The sequence below is a fragment of the Taeniopygia guttata genome, chromosome 5 (assembly GCF_048771995.1).
Source record: "Taeniopygia guttata chromosome 5, bTaeGut7.mat, whole genome shotgun sequence".
Taxonomy (NCBI): Eukaryota; Metazoa; Chordata; class Aves; order Passeriformes; family Estrildidae; genus Taeniopygia; species Taeniopygia guttata.
The window spans coordinates 28281085-28297441 of NC_133030.1; the positions used below are offsets into that span (position 1 = coordinate 28281085).

Consider the following 16357-nt stretch of genomic DNA (forward strand, 5'->3'; position numbering starts at 1 on the left):
GGTTATTACCGCAAACACTTGTTTTTTAAAATTCTGCTTCTTTTCACAACTATAATACAGTCTGCATCTGGTTTCAATTTAAATATGGTTTAAATTTAAATTTACTCACTTGCCTTGTCCTGCTTTCCAAAACAGGATAAAAAATCCTATTCATCACCCTAATGTAACCTCTTTTAAGTTGCTTTTTGCATTCCAGACTGAACTGGTGGGGAAAGGAAAAAAATTTAACTATCTGGTCAGTGACTGCTGTGAAGTGAGCTGGAAGCTTCACATCATCTTATAGAAATATATAGGGTTTAATGGTTGGCACAGAGTTCAGGAATTAGGTAGGGAATTACTGTCCTGTGTCATGGTTGAAAAATGTCAGTGGAACTACAAAACAAAAACCCAAAACTGTCTTACCTGGTTGGTTCCATGCATTTTGTGGATAAAAAAGAGAAAAACTTGCTTTCAAATAATTTTAAAAGAGGTGCAGTTGTTTCCAAAATATTTGCACTTGTGTTTATTAAGAATAATGCCTGATTTGTCGGCAGTCTCTTCAAGTTTTTTTTTTTTCTGTAACTTGTTAAAATATTTCAGAAGATAGTGTTCCACAAGCTGCAAGTAAGACTCCCCCAAAGATAGCTCCTGGAACAGACAAACGTGTTGGACCCCGATTGCTGCTGATTCCAGTGCACCAGACAGCCTCTGCTCTGCGACCACTGAACTCGCAGGTGGCACAGAGGCAGAAGATGGTCCTTCAGCCTCTGCGGAGCCCTGGGGCTGTGAACCTCTTCAGACATCCCAATGGGCAGATCATTCAGCTTGTTCCCCTGCAGCAGGTTCGAACTGCGGGTGCTCAGCCCAGCGTGCAGCCAGTGGTGCTCCGCAATCCAGGTACAAAGTACTGTGCTTCTTTTGTGACTGACTGGTGTGTTACTCAGAAATTCACAATGAGATAAATGTCTGTGTTGCTTTCACCTGCTGAAAGCAATTGAACAGGGTCTAATTTGGTTCTGTGTGAGTAGTTGAAGAACATAGTATAATTATTCAGATGAAATGCAACTTAAATACCATGTGTATAATATTCAGAAAATGCAGTTAATAGCTAAGTCAACAAAATTTGGAAGCAAGTAAAAAAGCCTATATGGATGTGTGGCAGTGGAGCTGTGTCCATTGTACTGTCACAACTTATAAGACTCAATCTGGTGATTCAAAAACCATTCTTGCTGGAGATTCTCTTAAAAGAATGAGCTGTTACCTATGTTTCATTGAATGTGCTGCTGCTCTGTTTTTGTTAGGTTTCCAGGTTGGTTAGTGTGTTTACAGAAGATATTCAGATGAAATGCTACACTACAGTACAAAATTGCCAGGTTTTTTCCTCCTTAAGAGTGCAAGATGAAAAATAAGCTGAAAATAGATTTTCAGCTATTTCTCTAGTACACAGTTGAAGACAGGGTTGGAAGAGTTAGAAGTTGCAGGTTGGGTATGCTGTTGTACGTATTTGTAAATTCTAACTCAAATGTACTTAAAATGCAGGTTTATTCTGTAGTAGGACCTTTCCTTCTGTTCCCCCTGTTTCAAAACACACCTCAAAGAGAGGGAGAGTGGGGTGGAAGGGAGAGCAAAAGCAAGCGCAGTAGATAAAACTGGGGAGGAGAGCAAACAATGCTGAGCTTTAATTGAGGTTTGAGCATGGGGTGTAGTAAAGAATCAGTCAACAAGTTTATTTAATTTCTTTCTGTTTTGAGGCTCTTGCTGAACAAAAGAAACTAGTTGCCAGTTGGTAATATTTTCCCCCTTGTTTATGGGTGTTAAAATGCTGCAGAAGAGTTCATAAAGGTAAAAAAGATGGTGGTATAATTGAGTAATTTTGACTTAGTTTTTTCTCTTTGGAAGTCTTTTTCTGAGAGAAAAACAAAAATATTTTTAAATTAAATACTATCTTTTACTTTCTTTTTTACTTTGAAAAACCCCAATTTCCTTGTTTTCCAATAAATGTAAAATGGGAAAGTGCAAGACTTTCAATGCTATGTCTTTTTGATCAAAAACTTAATGCTGGAACTTAACATTGCCTGTTGGCTTTAGAGTGGGCAGTTAATGTGTTTTATTGTGGTGTTACTTTTAAAAAAATCAAGTTTATCTGTCTTTATGCAGGACCAACTTTTCCACTGAGAACTTGTGGTCAAACATCTGATTCCATTATGATAGTTGAGAGCGAAGTCTGCTTCTAGTAGAGCATCAAATACTAAAACTGGAAGAAAAATTGCTTTGAGAAAGTCTCAGTTGATGTTTTGTTTTCCTCACAGGATCTATTGTAGGAATCCGGTTGCCTGCACCTTCCAAACCTCCTGAGTCACCTGTTTCTCCCACTTCCTCTGTGTCTTCCACTTCTCCTGGTGCAAATTCAGCTGTACAAGCTGCAGTACCCAAATTATCCCCTCCATCCAACCCAGGCACTCAAGCATCTTCTCTTCTTCCTTCAGTAACAAGTTTTGTGTCACAGGCAGGCACTCTGACTCTTAGGATCTCTTCCTCTGCTGTCAGCAATGTCACAAACCAAACAGCCTCCGAGTCTAAAATAACCTGCAGCTCGGGTGGTCTGTCAGCCACCACTGCTAATCTCATACCTTTACAGTCCGGAAGTTTTGCTTTACTTCAGCTCCCAGGACAGAAGACTGTGCCAAACTCTATTCTTCACCATTTTGCATCTCTTCAGATGAAGAAGGATTACAGGAAAATATGCAAGAAAGAGGACTCAGGTGCTGCTCAGCAGAAGGAGAATGGGAAGGCTCCATGCTCAGGTGACACGGAAGTTACGGAGTCTGATGTCACAGTTCCATGTGGGAAACAAGAAGAAATTGAGTTGTCAATTGACCAGTCAAATGCTATCGAAGGGTCAGCATCTGGCACAGTCACACCTAGCAGTGATAGAAATTCCTCAGGATTAGAGATAGTGGAGAAGAACTCAAAGGTGCTAGAGAGTTCTTGTGATGACAGCTTTTCTTCTCAGCATGTTTCTGCAGATGTCGTATCATCTGACCATTCTTACATCAGTGAGAAGCCAAATAATGAGGAAGAAAAAGGGGCTTCAGAAGAGAAAGAGGATTTTGTCAGTTCTGAAACTGTTGTGGAGGCAGTTTCAGCTAACTCTGTTTGTGGGTCATCAGATGAGTCTTCAGTTGCTCCCCTGGATAATGCACATTCACAGATTCTTGACAATCAGGAGACTGCACAGTTGAAGAACCATGAGCAGGAACAAACACATGCTGAATGGGAGGAGAAACCGGTAAAAGTGGAGGAGGCAGATGAACAGACACAGATGGACGAGGACAACAGAGTGAGTTCTGGGCAGCTACATGGTCAACAAGAGCAAGATATACAGGTGAAGATCAAGGAGGAACAAAGTGAGACTGAACTGTTTGAGAGCAAACCAGAATTCCAGGGTGATGTTGCACAGCCAGATGTGGAAAGGAGGGAGTACAAGGGCTCTGTAGAAATGGAAAATATAGGTGAGAAAACAACAAGTAGGTCTGAAATTGGTTCTGCAAAAGAATGGGATAATGCTTCAGGAGAAGAGCATACAGTTGATACAGAGGAAGTCAAAGTAAACATAGCTAGGCAGGAAGGCAGTAACAGCAAAGAACAAGGTGCTTTTGATTCAGTGGAAGAAATTAAAACAGGCCATGATATTCTAACACATGTTAACAGTTCTTGGAGCAAAATATCTAGCATTGTACCCCCTTTAGAAAATAGAAGTGAAGTAGATAACAAAGCTGATACATCAAAGAAAAGTGACTTCCTGACAGCACCAGAACAGAGAGCACCCAAAAAGGGTTACATGCCCACTATTGATATAACTTCTGATGATATGGAAGAGGATGAAGATGAAGATGAGGAGGAGGAGGAGGAGGAGGAAGAAGAGGATGAAAAAACTGATGATTCTGCTGATGAGATGCTGGATGGTGCTTCTGACTTCCCAAGTGAAGAGGAAATAGATGTTGAAAAAGTGGTAAGCATTTAGCTATATATGAAGGGATATTTTTTCTTTTCTTTTTTTTTTTTTAAATTGACCAGCTAACATGTTGTAACCCATGGATTTGAAAGACAGAGTATGATGTTCGTGTTTTGGACTTCAGTTTCCTTAGGAAGTGTAAATCGGGCTTCCAAATGAAAATATCTTCTAATTCTTAGTCACATTGTTTTAGGTAGCAGTCTAGTGGCCTTGTAGAAATTGCCTGTTTTTCAGAGAACAGGAGTTACATTGAAGATCTGTAATAGAACTGTTGCAGGTTGTCTTCCTCCAGTATTTACACAAATAATTTGCTTATTTGTAATGTGACTTAATGATCCAAAAATGTAGTGGCCAGTCTAGTATTTCTGTTATTTTAAGATGTTTTCTTCTATTTAGTTTTTGTAGCCTTAGTTAACATTTATTTCTGGAAGGAGTATTTGAATCCATCCTTGAATTCCTTTTTAAAGTTAATAATACATTTGAATAGTATGTGAGAGCTGTCATTCCATATTTGGTAGAAAACAAATTGCTCCAGAAGTCACAGAAATGGGTAAAACTTTATGGTTAATGTAGTTAAGATACATTTAGATTTTAAAATTCCCATAAAATATAACCCAAAATTTAAAATAAAATCATCTAATGTAATTCCTTTGCTTCTTACATATTACTACAAGACTTAAGAAACAGTGCATTGTTACTTAAAATTATGAAGCTGTTGTTTTATGAATCAGTCAAATGGACATATGAACTAAGATAGCCTTTTCTTGGACTGAGATACAAGTGAAAAGAGGTTAAATTGGAGAAGAATTGAAAAACAGACAAATTAAAACAGGAGAGATAATTGTTGTATCTTCAGGACAGAATTCTTTTAGTCCTTTTGTGTTAATGTAGTCCTCTTGCAGTTGAGAATCAGACTAGAGTTCTTTGGTACAAACAGGTGTAGAGGATTCCTAGAACACCTGGGCAGTAACTTCTTGGTACAGGTACTACAGGAACCAGCTAGGAAAGGTGCCCTCCTTGAACTGCTGCTTGCTAAGAGGGAGAGGCCTGTAAGTGAAATGGCTGCTGATGTGGTGGCAACAGACATGAAACAATTGAGTTCAAATCTCTGGTGACAGGAGGAAAAGTGCCAGCAAGACTTCAGCCCTGGATATGAGGAGAGCAGAGTTCAGGCTGCTCAAGGAATGAGTTAGAAAGGTCCCTGGTGCTACCCACCTAGCTGGCTGGTGGGAGCCAGTTGATTCAATCTTCTTGGATTTCAGTAAAGCTTTTGACAGTGTCTCCCATAGGATCCTGCTGGACAAAATGTCCAGCACTCACCAGGATAAACACATCAAGTGATAAGTGAGCAACTGGGTCATGGGTCAGGTGTGAAGGGTGATAGTGAATGGGGTGACATCAGACTGGTGGGGTGAACTAGTGGGGTTCTGCAGGGCTCCATCCTCAGGCCTGTGCTCTTCAGCATCTTCATAAATCACTTGGAGGCAGGACTGGAAGGGATGCTGTATACGTTTGCCAGAGATGCAAACTGGGAGGAGCTGTTGACTCTCAAAGGTAGAGAGGCCCTACAGAGAGACCAGTGGTGTGAAGCTTAACAAGGGCAGGTGCCAGATTCTGCAACTGAGATGGGGCAACCCTGGGGAATGAGAGGCTGGAGAGCAGTGCCATGGAAAGGGACCCAGGGGTCCTACTCTGTGGCAAGCTGGATGTGAGCCAGCAGTGCCCTGGCAGCCAGGAAGGCCAAGCCTGTCTTGTGGCATCAGGCACAGCATCACCAGTTGGGCAAGGGATGGGATTGTCCCATTCTGCTCTGCACTGGGGCAGCCTCAGCTTGAGCCCTGTGTGCAACTTAGAGTGCCACAATTTAAAAAGGACATTAAGCTGTTGGAAAGCATCCAAAGGAGGGCTGTGAGGGTGGCGAAGGGCCTTACAGGAGTGAGGAGGAGCTCTACAATGAGTGGCTGAGATCATTTGGTCTGTTCAGCCTGGTGGAGACTGAGGGGAGACCTCACTGCAGTCTGCAACACCCTCACGAGGGGAAAAGGAGCGGCAGGCTCTGATCTCTTCTCTGTGGTAACCAGTGACAGAATCCATGGGAATGAAATGAAGTTGGGTCAGGGGAGGTTTAGGTTGCGTATTAGGAAAGGGTTTTTCACTGAGAGGGTGGTTGGGCACTGGAACAGGCTCCCCAGGGAAATGGTCACAGCATCAAGCCTGACAAGAGTTCAGGAAAAGTTTGGACAATGCTCTCAGGCATGTGGTGTGATTCTTGCAGATGGTGCTGTGCAGGGCCAAGAGAATGGACTTCAGTGATCCTTGTGGGTCTCTTGTAACTCAGGATAGTCTATTATTCCATGATAGCCAAGTGGACAACTCTGGCTTTTGGATAATCTCTTCAACTTCCAGAAAAATTGACTAATCAGTTCATATTCCATCTCACTGTTCTCAGACAAGATGATAGCATTTCAGCTGCATGAAGGTGAAAAAACTGAATACAGATGTTATTTTTGGAAGTTCTTTTAAGTGGAAAACTGAATTCTTGCTGTCTTGCCTTCAGCTGGGTGGTGGCAGTTTCATATGTCCTGTATCCTTTAATAACTTGAGCAGAGTTATCATCAAGTTTTGAGAACCACTGTTAATTAATTCCTGATGCCAGATAAACTTTCCAGACATGGTAGTCTTAGGAATTTGTTGGTAAACCAACAGTAGTGTTTGGGTCTCAGAGTAGTCTTTTATCAAGGTTGATGTTTGAAAACTCTTGTTTTCTTTCATCCTGCAAAAGGATGATGAAGCAAATGAGTAATATTAGAGATTATAAGAAATGTTTGTTTTGGAAGAAACATATTGCACAGGTTTTGACTAATATGGTTTGGAAAGCCATCTAAGGTATGTCTTCACTGCAAGATCACACGAATATGGTAAGGTAGCTTTGGTTCAAGAGCAGTAAAGCTGAGGAGTGAGATCTTGGGGGACTGTAAAAAACTAGTCTGGAATTTGGATTTGTTAATTGCTGTTGCTGGCAAGTTGAGTTAGCACGTCTGTGCCTAATGGAGAAATCAGTTTTGGATTTAAACATGTTATTTTTCACAGGAATGTACTCTTCTCTCATTATAGTGCTTACAAGACAGGCTGCACTGGTACTGTTTGTCAGACTGGTGAAGTCAGATCATGTAAACAGGCTAGTAGAGGGTGTTTATCTGCTTCATTAAGTAATGGAAACAAAGAAGCAAAGACTACATGCAAGTTCACTAATAATTTTGTTTAGTGGAAATACTTAAGATGGCTCTTCCTATATTAGGAATGTGGACTGGTTTTGGTTGCCGAGCAGATGGCCATTTAAAACCTTAGAGAACTTCAGTGAGACTCAGGAAGGTTGCTGCCAACCTGTGGTAGCTATTATTGTTTATTTTTTAGCACATTTTCCCACACTGGTAAATTGTTCTTTGTTTTGCACATCAGTGCCCCTCAGATTACTTTCCTTCTTTGTGCTGACTTCGTATCCTTGACATGGAGACTATTCTAGTATCCTATGCTCAACAGAAAGGTTCCATATTTTTGCCCATCTGCATTTCTTACCCAGAGTTGCATCAAGAGAAGCTTAGGATGGTTAATCGTTGTGGGTTGGTGATATGAATAAAACCTTTTGGGAATATCTGTAGAAGTAGACTGATGAGTATCAGCACTTGCTGTCTGAACAAATTCAAGTGCGATGGTTTGGGAGGCAATGCTAAACCCTTGATCTCCAAGGCATGATGATTGTACACAGAGTTCCTGCTGAGAAGGACTGCTTGGCCTGGGCTAAGTCACAGGCTGTGGCTCCTAATTGTTCACGAGTCCTTGTTGGCATAAGCCAAGACCATGCCAGGGGTTGTTCTGGTATTGTAATGCTACAGGTAAGAGTCTCATGGTTCGCCTTACTACTCTAAAAACAGGTTATATGTCTGGGAAGATACTGCACTGTAAGTGTTGTTTAAAAGTATTTTTCAGTCATTCAGCCAAACATTGAAATTATAAGGACTGTTACCAATTATTATAAAATGGTAAGCTTAATGCAAAGTGCAAGTGATACATTTTGCAGACAATATAAATTCTCTAACAATCTCTTGCATGTTGTCAGCTTTTAGTTCAGAGCATGTGTGAAATCTGCATAGAAGGCAGCTTGAGAAATTACACATTCACCTGGGTAGCATGTAATGGCGTCCTGTCATTACTGTCATATAACCTTTTCCCTCAGCACTGTTGCTGAGGATCTTCTACCATCAGGCAATTTGCTCTTTAGATATCAGTAACAGGGGTTTAGACTGCCTGGAACAGACAAAAATCAGAGGACAGGGCTTAGAAACAGGTATTGAAATGAAGAGAGGGGAAATATGCTGTAATTTCCATAACAACTTCAGAACTCTGTTACAGAGTGGTATTGTTCCTCTGGTGTCTTCATCCTATAAGGTATTTTACGCTTACTTAAAGGCATTTAGAATTTATGTAACTATAGGAAGTAGCTTGGAAAGACTGAAAGTAGTCTTTCCAAGACTACTAGAAAGGTAGGGCTTCCACAATCTTCAAAAATCATGCTGAACTATGGATAAGGTTCAGCCTATGGCAGGTTCTTCTATATACTTCTATAGGAATAGCTGTTCTTAATGTCAGAACTACTTATTTCTGATGATCTTCAAGACTGAGATATTTTTCCTATTGCTAGGAATTCAGGGTAGAGAGGAAAGATTTACCACCCAGAAGGATTTTTTCCTTTTGTCGCTGGATGTAAGAATGAAAAAATGAGTTACTTCTGTTTTTTCATATATCCACATTCAGAATGTGTAAACTTAAAGATATTAAGTTCTTAGTGAGCAGTGGAGTTTTTTATTTCTGGTTTTTTGTTTTGTTTTTTTTTTTACCATCTTTCATGACAAAGATGCCACATACTGGATTTTGAATGCCATTTTTCTAATATTGATAGCATGCAGACTGTTTCAGTCTAGAGCAGCTCTAGCCTGGATAATTGCAATCAACACTTTGCTTAGCCCAATATAACTTACCAGCACTTGGAAAACTTTATGACAACAGTGTTTATATGGTAAGCTAATGGTAAGCTAATTTCCTGGTGTCCTTTTCCTCTTTCTGGATTGTAGCATCTTTTTTGAGCTACCCTGCCTGACCATGTTTCCTGCAGTGTAATGATGTCCAAATGTTGTTAAGATGGGGTAGATCTGCCCACTGAACAAAACCAGTATGCATCTTTTGTACATAAGCGTCGCAGAAATGATACTGTATAAAGTGGAAAAGCTTAGAGGAAGTATCAGGAGGCTTTCAGCATCAAGGTGGTTTTATGAATGAGCATGGGGAGCAGGAAAGAATGTAAAGTGCTCTTTGTATAAAGAAATGAATAAACGTTGCGAGTACCTCTTGTACATGCAGTACTTTCATAATTACAGTATCTGTTCAGTAGTTCTGTGATTTCAGTGGTATCTTTGTTTGAATAGTTTCTGTTTAGTCCGGGTAATTTAGGGAATTGGGTGAAATAGAGTAGAGAACGGAAGTGTAATTACATTTTCGTGCTTAAGGAGGAGTTCTTCATTCTTCGTTGTAATCAGACCAAAGATTATAATGTAAAAAACTTCACTAAAAACTGTAATACAAACCAATTTGTTGAATTGGGCATGTTTTCTTGGGAGAGGGGTATCACTTGGACTTACAGATGGCCACAAGATTTGATATTTAGCTCTTGTCGTTGCTACAGAACTGCAGTTGTTCCTTATCTCTCTCTTCACAAATTAGCAAGTTTTCTTGGTCCGGCAAGCATGGGGAAAACATACTCTTCAGAATATAATAAACATATAAAATGATTGGGGAGCATTTTGGTAAGAGCCAAAATCTTACTCTTCATCATGTAAGCAGTTTACTATGTGATACAAAAAAGCCTGACTGTATGATATCCTGACTTCTGTTGTGTTAGGTCTGAGAGACCATTACTAAGGTGATGACTGTTTCAAATTCTTTGAAAAAGTCATTTAGCAAGAGTCTATGATATTAGGTTATACAGGCAGTTTAATTTAACTTGAAAATGGGGGCAGATGAAGTCTGCCCCGTGAAGGCTTTTCTCTCACCCATAGTAAGAACATTAAGGACAGAGATGGATTCTGCCCTTATGAAAACTCTTTTTACAGAGTTGCTACTGGGAGGAATTCTTGGAGGTGACAGTTAAAGTAACTCCCTGCTTAGCACTGTGTATTGACCAGTGTAGCTGGAGATGTTGATTACTTGATGGTTTAAATGTTATAATGTAATCTCATATGAGACTGAAGTGAAACTGTTTTGGCCTGAGCGCTATTGCTGAGTAGATACTCATTTTAAAAAAACAAAACAAAACCTGTTCCAGGATGCGTGGGAATACAGAGAGGATGACGAGCAGGTGGACATTGAGACCGTGGAGGAGCTTTCAGAGAAGATTAACATTGCCCGTCTGAAGGCCACAGCTGCTCATATCGAACCCTCCGACCAGAAGTAAGCACCCCTGGAGAGCACTGCACGCACTTGTGTATCCTACTGCTGGGCTGGCATCGAGTGATCCCATTGAACAGCAGGTGTAATGTGATGGCAAGATAAAGCAAGGCTTCTGTCATGCCTTCCTCAGCACTGGTGCTTCCCAGTGTCTGTGAGGATAGTGCTGGCAGCACTAAGAGTAGTTTCAAGGTGTCTTAGCCTTTTTCTTTTTCCCCTCTAATGAATTTGTTTATGGGGATATACCTTGTAATGTACAATTAATGAATGAATAACCTCCTTTCCTGCAAACTGAAAATTAGTAGGGTTGTCTTTGTTTTAAATGTGATTTTGCAACCTTTGTTTATTCTTGCTGGTGGACTTCTGGGCAGGAACAGTCATTAGGTTAGTCCTTGGTGCTGTAAATGAAAGATTTGTCTTTGTGACCACTGCCCCAGCAAAGAAAGTATTTTCTTATTGGCATATAGTCTGCCATGGTTGGATAGCTTGGCTTAATTTTTTTGGTTGGTTTGTTTTTGTTACTCTTGCTGCCCTTGAATTTATAATGACAAAGGCAAAATAAAAATATGGCTTACTTGAGGAATATAATGATAGTCATGGCTGTTTCTCAGTTGCACCAAACAAAATAATGGGGAATGTTGCATCTATAATTTTGTTTGAAGATTTTTTTTTTAGAAACTTTGAAAAAACTGGCGCTACTGTATGTCTACCAGATAGTTATCTCTTCTTTCCTTCTCTTTAAGGATAACAGCTCAACTTTTATCCTTAGGTGGTGACTTTGCTTTAAGTTTTGGTCTTCCAGTGAGAGAGAAAAACAGATGTCATTTTTCGTAAAAAACAGTTTTCAAATGTGTGTTTTCTTTGTTTTGTTGCAGCTCCTGAAATATGAGGAAGCTGCTGTTATATTAGGATAGTAATAAATGTGAGGATTTTGATTGGTGGTTCTTGGTGGGGGAGGGATTGCTCTCCCATCTATATTAAATCTGCGTTTATTAAAAACAGAACCAAAACATAATTTAAAAAGATACTTTATGCAGCTAACAGTCACAAGCTGAATTTATTCTTTTTGGCATATAGTAAAATAGTTTGTCTTTTGCACTCTGAGATAATTTCACAGCTTTCAGAACAGCTCAGTTATTTCCAGGATGATGGCGTTGAAGATAAGAGTTCACTTTCTTGAGAAAACTGAACAGTATCCTGCTTTTATGCAGTTACACAAGAAAAGTTAATTTCAAGGCGTAAAAATGAGCAATTCTAGACTGTTGGAATGTAGTTAATGAGGATAGAATGTATGAGATGAGTAGTATTGGGAAAAACTTTTTACCTTTCTTCCAGATACCATCCTCGTAATTCTTCGGATGAAACATTATCAGAAAAACATTCAAAGGTATACGTTTGCTCTCCTCTTTTCTTCTAGTATCACACCTCCATTTTAAAAATAAACTTTCATCTTACATGCAGTTCTTAATGTGATTTATCTGCCTTGCAGATACTTGTGATTAAATGCAAGAAACCAAATGTACTGGGGGGGAGGGATTTGCTCAGACCAAATTTCCTTATGGCCAAAGAACTGGTGCTGGCATCAGTGGGTTTCAGATTCAGCTTTAACCTCAGGAGGAAGATCTGCCTTTTATTTATGACTGCACTTGCTTAGGTTTTGCATTCTTGGCATGAATAATTTTTACAGCACACTTAAAATAATAAATGAGCAAAATTTTCATGTGTTGAAGACAGTATGTAGAATTATATAGGCACAGCGCTGGATGAAATATTTCTAAAAACAGAAGTTTGAATATGTGTTTAGGCAAGTTAAAGATATCACAGAATCCTTTCAAACCAATACTCGCTGCAGTCCTTCAGAATCTTGTGCTGTATTTTTGGGTGGCTCTGAAGCCAGTTTCTCTGTCCATAACTGTCTGTGATATACTTTACGTCAACTCTAGGGCTTCCTGCTGTGGTGGGGTGGGGCTCTGAGTGCGGTGGGAACTTGGTGTATGTCTTAGCTATTAGAGCAGGATGGGATGTATGCCTTTGCCTGAGACCCCTGGATGGGGTCCAGGATGCTCTGTCTGCCTCACCTTTTCCATGTGTCCTCCTCTCTGCCCTTGAATTTACTTTGTAAGGCCCTGTCTTGGCAGGGACCCATGGCCAACACAGGAGTAGTTGCAGCTGTACTGTGCTCAAGTCTGACACTGAGAGCAAAACAGCTCTCAAGAGCCAGATTTCAGGAGACAAGTCTTCAGATTCCTCCTAGTCCAGCAGGCTCAGAAATAGTATCGCTAAATGTGAGGAGTCTTTCCACTCATGTTCTGGGGTTTGAAACAGACCTAAAATTATCTAAAAAACTGTATTCATTACTGCCCCATTAAATAAATAGCATAGCTGTACAAAACTTGGAAGAGTAATGATGATATAACAAACTTTTAAATCTGTGGAGGTCAGTAATTTTGCTTATTGTCCGGCAATCTTTTTAGAAACTTAAGCAAATTCAAATCTTGGTCGCATTCAGTTTGTTGGTGGATGTCTGGGGTGATAAATGTCAATACCATCTTTCACATTCTGACTTACAATGTCTCTTTGGCACCAACCCATAATGAACCTATGAAAGAAAATGGAAATCAGGCTAGTTTAACTGACTCCAGAGAAAGATTGAAGTCTCCTGTATTTGATACTTGTAATTACTTTGTAATTATTTAATTCATTGGTAGGCTTTCTTGACAAGCAAACAAAAAATACTTGGCTCAAACATACATGATTTTGTTGTAATGCTGTGATTTTATCTAAGTAGTTTTGTGTTGCAAAAAGTAACAGCTCATAACTGGAGGGACTCATGCTCTTTTCCATTAGGGTTGATGTGATTATGTTGGTCACTTCTTTGGACAGAATTTCATTTCTTACTGTGTGTCCTTCTGATTCTGAACTTTCAGGGAAACGTACTAGCAGGACAGCATGACGTGGAATCTTCAGGTGTCTGTAGAAAGGCTGTATATCTCACATGCATTTGAACATTATCTGCCATTATGCTGCCGCCTTTGCTTACACTGGTCAATCTGGTTGCTCCTCCTGCAGAAGCATCAGACCTGGAAAAGAAAGCTGAAGTCCCAGGCTGAAGCCTTTGCTCATTACCGCCAGACACATACGGCAAATGAACGTCGGCGACGTAATGAAATGAGAGGTCTCTTTGACAAGTTGAAGAAAGTTTTGGGGCTGCTGAACCTTCCCAAGGTCTCCAAATGCTACATTCTCAAGCAGGTAGGTATTTTGGAGCTTAAGTGAGGAGGAGAATCATTTAATCTGGACAGAGTAATTATGCTAATATGAACTCTTCAGGTGAGTCCCAGCGTAGAGGGGACTTCTGTCATCGCTGCTGGACTCTCTAGAGCAAAATAATACCTGAAAGAATCTGTATTCTGAAAAGCTTAGTCTTGATGACATGACATATATTTTTGGATTTGCCCTCCCCATGTATTCTTTGTGAACGGTGGAACGTTATGTCTTAATTCTTTAGTGGTTTACTGTGTACGTAAGGAAAATTTTTAATCTATTAAATCCATTACTTTTTTAATGCTTGTGAAGATAGCATTCCATTAGGCATTATACAGACATTAAAAGCTTAATTGTAAATATGTAAATGACAGGAAACTAAACATGAATGGTAGGTATATAATTATGTTTATCAACTGTGCCTAGAAACTAGAACACAAAAGTTTGGGGTTTTTCTTAAAAATTGCTGACCTTTGGAGGAAGAGCAAACAAGATATTTATCAGTCTTCAACTAGCATTTAGGGAAAGCTACCATTTGTGGTACTTCACATCCTTTCTCTCAATCCTATTTTCTCAGGATTACAGAAATTTGAAAATAAATTTTGTAAAGGTTTCTGTGAAGGAAAACTGTTATTTTGTGTGTTGTTGGTTTATAAATCAGTTCCCTGATCCTATTTTAGGCCTTTGAGGAAATCCAAGGACTGACAGATCAGGCAGATAAGTTTATTGGACAGAAGACGTTACTGACACGCAAACGAGATGGTCTGATCCGAAAAGTATCCACACTTTCAGGTGAGACTGGTTTTGGATGCAAACTAGCTGTAATAATGAAAGAAAAGGCTTTTAGGAGTGAGAATGTATGGAGTATTTGGTGGATCCAGGTGTGTCATTGGTTCACATAAAATTCAGACTTGTGATGCCAAACAAAGTTGTGCTAAGCTCTGACTCAGTGATAGGCTCATCATGTTGATAGAAATGGCTTTGGTTTTTCTTCATGCCTAAAGGAAGTGTGGAACACTCTCTGTGCTGGGGAGCCACAGGCTTGGGTTCCTGAAGGGTGGGGTGATGGTGATGGTGTCACTTCATTCTGTCACTGGTCACTTCCTGAAATGCCTTTTTTGCTCAGCCCTTCAGAGTCACACACAGCTGTACCGAAACCTCCAACTCCTTGCAGAGCTTTGCAAGTGACTCCTTATCCTGCTTTCCCAAGAACCAGTGCTCCTACGGGCTAGAAGGTGTCATCTCTGTACACAGAACAAAACTGCAGTAGATGCTAAGCTGCTGCTCATCTAGATATTAAATCTTGTACTTACTGTGTCTTTCTGTCTCGTTTGGAAGGGTAGGAAAGGCTGTAACACGTTTTCAGCCAGTGTCAAAATGTGTGAACAAACAAAACATTCTTCTAATCTCACAGTCTGGGACTATAAACAGCAGAATACCTGTAAAGTAAAAATGAAAGATACTTAAACCTTTGTATTTACATGAATCCATTAATGCATATATAAGGTATTTGATTTATAAAAATTAAAAGATGTTGTAGTGAAGTCTGGTAATCTAAAAAGGTATAAGAGGCCTATTGAGCAGAGAATGAAAGCAAGTAACTTCACAAAGTAGTTATCTGATCTTGTGCATTCATAGTGAGACCTCAGATTTGATGAGGAAAAAGTCCTCTCTCAGGACAGTTAGTTAAATATAGACTGAATTAAAGACATACCATGATGTTAGAACATAAACACTAAGCAGAAAATAAGCTAGTATAGTCACTTGAACTTGGATTATATAAAACTGTGTGTATATGCAGAAAACAAATTATTTATGAAATCTGTTTGTCCGAGGTTAGAATTTTCATGGCAATGGTAAACTCTATGTGAGTTTACATTCAAATGTCATTTGAATAGCAGGGTTCATTAGTCCAAGAAATTTAATTCCAGGTAAAGGTAACATTTTATCCAGTAGTCATATGTTTATCATTAGGAGATGTGGGAGGATTTTTTTATAGCTGTGGGTGTTTTTTACTAGTAATTGTTCAGTGAGAGCATGTGCTTGTCCAGGCTGATTTCTGCTTATCAAAGTGACAGAAAAATTCTAAAATGTGTGGATGTTTCTGAAGGGAAAAAAAATACTGGAATAAATAGGTAATTGCTTCACGCTGATATTAAGTATATTACTTACTTGGTGAGGATGATGATTATCTGTTTCATAGTAATTGAATAATGTCACTGTAACATTATTAGTTCTACCTTCAGCCTTTTAATTTTGGAAAGAGAGTTTAAAAGTAGGCTGACTCTCTGATAATTTTTCTGTAGGAAAGACAGAAGAGGTTGTCCTGAAGAAGCTGGAATATATTTATGCTAAACAAAAAGCAACAGAAGCACAAAAAAAGAAGAAAGAACCTGAGCCACAGAAATCAGCTGCACCCTCCACTGCTAGCACCCAGCAGGAAGGATCCTCTGCTGCCCCCAGAGAGCCAGCCCCGATAGCGATGACAAACAGAAGGGGCAAGCCATTGATACTTGCCAGGAGAGGAGTCCGGGCCACAGGTGGGCTACAAGTGGTGCATGTCCTGCATCAAGGGGAGACAGCCGTTGAAGCTGCACCCTG

At 39.8% G+C, this 16357-nt stretch overlaps 1 protein-coding gene across 16 annotated transcripts in view; it reads left to right on the forward strand.

The window, feature by feature from the left end:
• MGA (MAX dimerization protein MGA) overlaps positions 1 to 16357 on the forward strand; it is a 58813-nt gene that overhangs the window by 35611 nt on the left and 6845 nt on the right. For 14 of the 16 annotated variants that reach the window (XM_072929982.1, XM_072929984.1, XM_072929983.1 and 11 more), the window contains 7 exons: positions 580 to 876; positions 2289 to 3991; positions 10371 to 10495; positions 11828 to 11879; positions 13562 to 13744; positions 14437 to 14548; positions 16063 to 16296. In XM_072929982.1, the coding sequence (XP_072786083.1) occupies positions 580 to 876; positions 2289 to 3991; positions 10371 to 10495; positions 11828 to 11879; positions 13562 to 13744; positions 14437 to 14548; positions 16063 to 16296 (2706 nt within the window). The remainder of the gene's footprint in view (positions 1 to 579; positions 877 to 2288; positions 3992 to 10370; positions 10496 to 11827; positions 11880 to 13561; positions 13745 to 14436; positions 14549 to 16062; positions 16297 to 16357) is intronic. The other 2 variants (XM_072929991.1, XM_072929992.1) reach the window with 2 other exon arrangements.